Source organism: Metopolophium dirhodum, chromosome 3, assembly GCF_019925205.1.
Source record: "Metopolophium dirhodum isolate CAU chromosome 3, ASM1992520v1, whole genome shotgun sequence".
In the NCBI taxonomy this organism is placed as follows: domain Eukaryota; kingdom Metazoa; phylum Arthropoda; class Insecta; order Hemiptera; family Aphididae; genus Metopolophium; species Metopolophium dirhodum.
In genome coordinates, this window is record NC_083562.1 from 12,070,523 (window position 1) to 12,078,978 (window position 8,456).

The 8,456-nt window shown below is 36.6% G+C and overlaps 1 protein-coding gene across 1 annotated transcript in view; it reads right to left on the reverse strand.

Annotated features, from left to right (window-relative positions):
• The window catches only part of LOC132940499 (probable G-protein coupled receptor Mth-like 1), a 36,937-nt gene extending 30,241 nt beyond the window's left edge, over positions 1 to 6,696 (reverse strand). Inside the window, exon 1 of the mRNA XM_061008147.1 lies at positions 5,390 to 6,696. Within this exon, the coding sequence (XP_060864130.1) occupies positions 5,390 to 6,416 (1,027 nt within the window). The 5' untranslated portion in view covers positions 6,417 to 6,696. The remainder of the gene's footprint in view (positions 1 to 5,389) is intronic.
• Between the last annotated feature and the right edge of the window lie 1,760 nt (positions 6,697 to 8,456).

Consider the following 8,456-nt stretch of genomic DNA (forward strand, 5'->3'; position numbering starts at 1 on the left):
ATCGAATTTCTCTGTAACTCAACCCAGCTGGTTTATGTCGTCGTATATTATATCCTCATCTTCCAAGACACGAAGTTGGGTAGGGTTAAAGCCTTGTTGCCAATTTTTTTAGTCAATTTAAGGGCGGTAAATTCATATTGACATATTAATATTGTGTATTAATTATATCGAAAAATAAATAAATATAATATGTAGGTAATACTAAATATTTTAATTATTATTATACCAAACCAATAATTTGTTACAACTCAAACATATTGTGTCTTGTTTTCATAACAGAGTTGCAAAAACGGAAGTCTGCATATTATGATAATTATTAAATTAATAAAATTCGTCAGTTGTCCTAGCTTATCCAAATGAGAGAAAAGGAATAACTAATAAATTAAATAATAATATTTATAGGTAAGTTATATTATACATTTGGTTACATTTTTATGAACATTATTTATAATAAATTTTACAAAAATACACATATATAAAGTGTATGATTAATACATATTAATTATATAATATATTATGTATTCACCAATATTATAGTAGCGAGAGTATAGCATAGACTGTTGGTTAAATTTCCTGTGGACCAACATTTTCTACAACAAAATAGTTATACTTTACATTTTAATAAATAACTTTTTTTGGGGGAGGGGGGGTGGCCAAAATACGTTGCCCCGGGGCATGAAATGTCCAAATACGGCCCTGCCTCTTTCATCTATTTCAATGAGTCTAAATACCTAAACGGGCACACCTAAACATTTATGCGTAATGCGTACTGCGTATAATATAGTACGCAACAATATTGCCTCGAGCATTTTACTCGTGAATGAATGGAGTTGCGCATACTGCAGACATACAATAATATTAAAATATTTTATTTATGTCCGTTTTGCATTCTTATTAAGTATTTACGTTCAAAACGATTAAGTTAAATAACGTTTGGTTTTCAATACACGAGTTTTATACTTGTAGCTATCAGCTGTGCATATATATACATATTACATATGCAACATAAATAGTATTGCCTATGCGCGTAATAATAAGTACATCTTTTACATGAAAAAGGTAGACTAATAATAAATTAGTTGTGTAGGTACAATGGTATAAAGGTCAACATTTAAATTGATGGTCATTAAAATGTTCGTTTAGGTTTGCTACTGTAGTGCTGATGTACACAAGACACAGTCGTCCAACCATAGCAATTAAAACGATCAATAGGATCAGAGGGTAATTCGATTATTTTTGATAAACGTTATTGATTCTGTGAATTGAATACCAGCAATTTGCTTATACTTTTTTGCAACTTATAAATTGCCATTGTATTTACTATGGGCATATAATGTATTTTAATTGAGTTACGATTTTTAATTTGATGAATAAAAAAAATCTGCATTTTTGATGCGTACAATTTATTTCTTAGAAATATATTTCCCAAAAAACACCTGTAAAATAATAGTTGTAGAAATTATGTGTAGCAGATAATTACCAAATGGAGGATAGGTAAATAATTTGTGTATATTGTGTATTATATATATCAATATATTATAAAACCAAAGAGCTTTTTACCATCCGAAAGTTGGGTAAATATTTTTTTTCAATTTGTTAGGCAATACAAATTAATTATTTGTTGATTAGAATCATAAATTAAATATTATATAATGTAGGTACTTACTAGTCTTACTACTTAGTATTTTGCGCCAAAGTATTTTTTTAGGATATATTGTATATTTGACTCGTATTGTATTGTTTCATTCATCTACTTAATTACCTATTTGACTATTTATTTTTATACAGTTCAAAGTACATATATTAAACATAGGTAATCATTTTTTTAAATTATGATTTTAAATTATTAAAATGCTAAAAGATTTTAAAATACCTAACATAGAATAATATGGATAATATATTTTTATATTAACTATAATTATATAAATATTGTTAATATGTCCTTGAAATTAAAATTAAAAAATATCAAATTGGCCCAAAATGTTATTTAGCTGGTAACGATGTTTACACATCGCTACTTATATTGTAGTAGGTATACATTTTTAATAATTTACTATCGTTTATCTTAATGGAGCACACAACGTTTCCGAAAACGAAGAAAACAATATTATATTAGATTATATATTTGCACGTGCATTCCTAATCGCAAAAATGGACTTTTTTTAAAGAGTCAAAAGCATTTCAGAAATACAACAATTGCAACTTCGGCGTGCTGGGTCGTTGATGAACGGATTCTGGCTGTAAGCGAGTATCACCACAACACACATAAGACACGAGACTATAATATTATTTTATATATTTACACACATACCGCAATATACATCTCAGGGAGTGTGTGCCCGTCAATGGACTGTATACAAACTGTCGTGTCCGACAATTAATATATTTATGTGTACTGTGTATACATTATACAGGATGTGCCTCACCGTAAACCATCCCGCCTTCAATGCTATATACATATTATTATTCACGTAGAACCAGATCTATATTAGATACAAAGTCTGCCGAATCTTTGAAACTAAGGTTCACGTCATTTTACTATACGAATACTTTTAATGAACATTTTTAAAACATTTATATTGATAATTAGTTCTGTAAATCTCATATATTTTTTAGGGAAAAAAACATGAAAACATCTTTTATGTCCAGGTTGAGAAAAATGTAGAAAATTCTATGAGTAGTAATATATATATAGTGATAATCGATGGATAACTGTTATATTTATCCAAAATAAAAAATACCCATGAAAACATTGAATGTGGTAAAAGTTATAATTTTTGAAATGTCGACCGCGGGGATGAACTCTGAACACGGCGTATCCAAAATAGACAATAGACTATATAGATACCCTGTACGGGCTGTATGTATAATAATATAAATTACGGTATCGTCGGCCACACAACCACGCATTGATATATATATATATAGACGAACCATATATATATATATATGCGTGTCAGACGAAAAGCAGAGCCCTTGGATCTTGTCCAATGTGTACCATGTATATGGTATGACTGTATGAGCCTAATGAACTGTTTAATACTACAGAACGAGGGCCGAGGAGTATAATATGCAACGGGTTTAATTCAGCCGGAACAACAGAAAATTCAAAAAAAATATATAACCCTTTTGTACTCATACATGAACGTAGTCTACAGTTTATTTTTTTTATAGAGATTGGTACCGCCTACGTATAACTACGTCAGTCGTCACACGGTATTAAATTCAACGCAATTTTCCGTTTCGTCTTCCCGTAATCGAATAACTAACGGAGCTCTGAAATTTCATCCGGTGCTTATTATATCTTTTCTACTCTCTTTTGCTGTTTCTACATAATATTATAATACCGAGTTTTGCGGGGCTTCGGACGTATACGAAATATACAAATGATGCACTCGAGTTTCCTCAAACTTTGTACCATACTTAAGTAAATATGCAGGTACTACACATATAATTGTACATAATATATTATTATAATATGTTTGTCGTGTGTGCAAAAGGCGAGTAACGACAAAGTATACGTCTTTATTCCTATCGGCGCAAAAAGTGGAACAAGTTCGCTGTGGTTTGTACACGCGTGAAATGACGGGTATGCCTACTGGTTAAAACGTCGGTCGAAACATGATGCATAATTCACACCGAGACACATAATCTCAAACTTCCAACCACTGCGTGAATTGACGGTCGACTGACGAGATTTTCCCATGTTATCGGTGCAGTATGCTCAAGAAACCCACTGTCTTATCAAGGATAGAGCTGCTTTTAGATAATTTAGGTTAGGTTAGGTTAGGGTTACGTTACATGATTTCATAACCTAACCCAATGAACGACGCGGTAGCCTAGTCGCCATTTTACATATCAATAATATGTAAACTAATGTCTAATAATTATAATTAGATTTCCCCGGTGTATACGGTGTACGACTTGGTACGGGTGACGTTACTTTCAAAACAAAGTTGTTTTTTTTTTCGTAAACAATCGCATCCGAAATTTATAATAATATGTAATATTTTTTTGTATGAAAAAATGTATGAAACAACAACGGCGTAAATCAGAAATTACGGGGGAAAATACGACGACCAGGCCGCGCCAGTGTGACTGGACCCGATGCAAGCGACTATGACACGACCACTGCCATACGCGACGGCATGTTCCTACCTGCCTATGATCACATAATAATAATATACGAGACGTACAACTATACACACACGCACGCACTATCGTCACACGCAAAAAGAGCGGTCTCGTCGTCACACGCGTACGTGTACACAATAGCCAACGCGCAACCATCGCACACCGGCACAATAACGGGAAACGATTTTTATTCTCTTCTTTTCATTTTATTTTTCCCGCGGCACTCGCGGTTCCCCTAATTTCGTCGACTCGACGACGTACCTACACTATAATATTAATAGTAATAATAATACGAGAGGGTCCCGAAGGCGACGCACAACTACCTCACTGTATAATAATAATAATAATATATTATAAAATATAAATACACAATGCAATTATATTATAGCCGAAAATTGTCGTCACCAGAATCGTCCGCCGTGACCGATCTCGAAACCTTAACGGAAAAAGTAATTGTTTTTTTGTTTTTCGAACGCTTTTCGAAAATATGTAGTAATAATTGATATATTACGAACAATCGAAGCAAAACGATCGCGCGGACCAGAGTACGAATAACAGAAATTAATAATAATAAGTAATTAACGGCCACAGCTGATAACGAGCGGACTTATTTTATTTATGTGCAGTGGCGGCGGATATTAAAGACAAAAGAGAGAGAAAAATCGCAGACAAGACGCCAATAAATAATGCGGCCCAGTTGAGGCGGTGGTTTTTTTTAAGTCCCGAGTCATTGTTATCCGCTGCGAGTGGGGTGTTGGACACTTACCGGACAGGTAATAACTAATAAGTAATAATATACTTACTAGACATTAAGTATCGTATGCATATTTTATGCATATTAATTATGCTATTATGCCACCGAGTTAAAAGATATCAACGTTATTATCAACGAACCCACGCTGTTCATCGTCATTATGGTGTTTATAATTTACCACACATAGCTAGCCTAGGTAACCTAGCCACCTAGGTATACTCAAGCAGTGCCGAATAGATTCCGACGACGCTTTCGGTCTAAAATATACAGTTTGGTATACTACTTATATTGGTAATAATACGATCGGTATGTCATATTATGCGTATTGTATCGTTGTATAATATTATTTAGAAAACATCATCGAGTACGTGTGCGGAATCACAAAGGAAAAAAAACCAAAATTTCGTTTCGGCCTTGCGGGAGAAAGTATTTTTATAATATATAGGTATATGACATAGCGACAGTCGATGATAAAGCAACGAAATTTTTTTACGATCGTACCTGTGAAGACGCACAGCGGTCCGCGCAAAGAGTCACCGGACAGTTGGACGAATGCCAGGAACAGGTCGCCGACTAGTAAGCAGCCGACATGGTTGACTTGACACCTCCAATGGAGCACGTGATAAGTGCTGGGCAGCATGCAGCTGGCCACCAGGGTGATGGCCAAGAAGAACACGGACAGCAACAGTCCAAGCGGGTAAAGGGTGAAGCGGATGTCCTCGCGGTAGCTCTTGGTCACGTGGTCGACACCGTGCCGGGGAGCACATGTGAACACGGTCCACGTGCGCGGCTCCTGTGTCTGTTCGAGCACGCGCTCCAGACAGTATTCCCGGGGCTGGAGTGTGACGCCGTCAGCAGTACGCAGCTGTCCGCCCGCGGGCCACGCGCCGCTGACGGGCCAATGCGACTCGTTGATGCGGCCGGACAAGATGTACACATCATCCTCGCATCGCGGGAACCCGGACGTGATGTCTTCGGGCAGATCAGCCGCGTCGTGCCGGCCCGAGAACTCGCATCCCCCGTTCGCTTCGCTGTACACCGCTGATGGGCCGCAGCACTTTTTCGTCTTGTTCGGCTCGTCGGGCAGGCACAACAGCGCACCGGCTCGATCCAGACAGAACAGGCCCGGGTCCACCATCAAGTTCTTTGGCCAATGTTGCGCCAGCAGCGTACCGTTGAGAAATGACACGAACCGGGGCGGGTCTTGGGGCGTCGAGGCGGGCAAAAACGCGGCGGGCTTGCACGGCGGACGTTCATGGACGAGGTTCCAGTAAGCCGGCGGAGGCTCGTTGGGATTCAAGAACTGGTTGCTGATCACGTCGAAGATGACGGGCACGAAGTCTTGCGGCAAGGACGCCGGCAACAGGGCGCACGGCCCATGCACGTCGGTCGGGTCGAGCATCTCGCCGCGACCGCAGCACCGAAATACGGTCACGTTGTCGGCGGATGACACCGCGGCCGCCGACAGCAGTAGCAACAACGACACCGTTGTTGCGGAGACGTCGTCTCGCGGACGTCCGCGTGTCATTTTCGTACGGACGACAACGACGTTAATAGGTTTTGATCTACGTGCGCCGAGTGTTCCGTCAGACGACGACTGACGGCGACAAAACGTTCATAATACTATGCAACAAGGACGGACGCAATCGCGTGTTGTTTTTTGTTTACAATTAATTGAATAAATTTCGCGGACAACGCACGTCGGCTGTGTATGTATTTACGCGGGTGTTGCGTACGCGAACTGAACGACGACGGCACGAACGAACACGAACAACGACGAAACGACACTGGCCGCGTACTACCGTCTACCGGTGCTTTCCATCCGACGACCGACGGGCGACGGCAACGCTCTCACCTCCCCACCAACAAAAACGAGAACCCGTATAGTCGAGAGTCGACGCGCGCGAGTCTCTTCTGCCGCCACGGGTTCCTCGTTCCGTCTCGTCACGTCGCTGCAACACGAAATGTCATCGCTGCAGCAGCTGTCATAATGCTAGCCCGACGGTCGAAGATATTAGTGAATATTTACGTCTTTACCTGTTGCAGCGCTCCGTGTGATATAATGATAACAATAATATTATAAGCAATAATATGCTATTAGTGTACTACGACTCCTGGCCACTAAAATTGTACATTTTATTTACGAAAGATAAAATAACAATATCATCTTATCTACATATTGTTATAGTGTTATATACGTAGATAGGTAGTGGGTACTTGGTACCTACTTCGTTTTTCCTCTGTGACAAATAGACAGTAGAAGATGTTGGGACTTACTGTTACTTAATACTTGTACAAATAAAAAATATAATCGAATTTTTGGGTGGAATGCGTGTGTGATAACTGATAAATAGCAGCATACACTACCTAAAGTATATTATATTATTATTATTATTTTACACTGACGAATGACAATAATTACTCCTATCCATGTACGTTTTACATTACTTTTACACAGAAAATTGGTCGATTAAATGAGCGCTCTCAACTGTCAAAAACACATTGCAAATGCACTAGATACGCATTTTTTTTCAATTAATCACTCTAGACATTGATTTCACATAACTACATAAGCAAGTATACGTGGCTGGCGGTTCGCAAATAGCGCGACGCAATTACGCTTTTATTAAATTTTATGTTTTATATTTTCGAATGATTCTCAAGTATTGGATCACAACCAGCCATCGTGGCCATTGGGCACAAAAAATGAAAAATAAATTACGTGATAGAAAACGAATAATGGTAAATGGTAATAGTTTGATCGTTTTACTCGTAAATCATTTTTCAATTCGTCTAAGATATTTTTGATATTTCATATCGATCCATTAAATAAACTCGCATAATCACATGGAATATATTATGATGGCACTAGTTCGATTTTAAAAAGATTTATTATTGACCACATGTTGTTATACTTGTTATCAATATAGTATCATATAATCATCAAGATTCCGAACTACCACATTAAAAGTTCAAAGATAGAATTTTCAAACGATTTTGAAAATTATTTTATAGGTACCTAATTTAAATGTATAAATACCTATTCAATTTTCATATGTAATAATAATAAATTATTTCGAGTGCATATAGTTTGAATACTTTCGCATTTAGTCGTACCTATCTATCGACATTTAATAAACATTCGAATTAATTATGTTAAATAAACTGTTGCAATAATCTACAGTTAAACATGTAATAATTAAATTATTATTGAAAAACAATATTGTGTATGCAAATTTCATATTCAGTAATTCATAATTCAATTACTGAACCAATATTATCAATTTGTACTATTAGATTTTACTCCGCTTTTAGATTAATCACTTTGTTGGTGTAGTTGAATAATATTATTGTATGCCATTTTAATTGAATTTTATCGATAACAATTTTTTATATTATTTTAACATTTTATCATTTTTATTAAACATTAATAAAAGATTAAATATAAATATTTTTATCCATATGGCTTATAAAGATTTTTGAATTGACAAGATTCAATATGTACATAATAATATGGACATTGTACACAAATCAAATCAATTGTATTGTTTAGTTTAATAGGACAAAT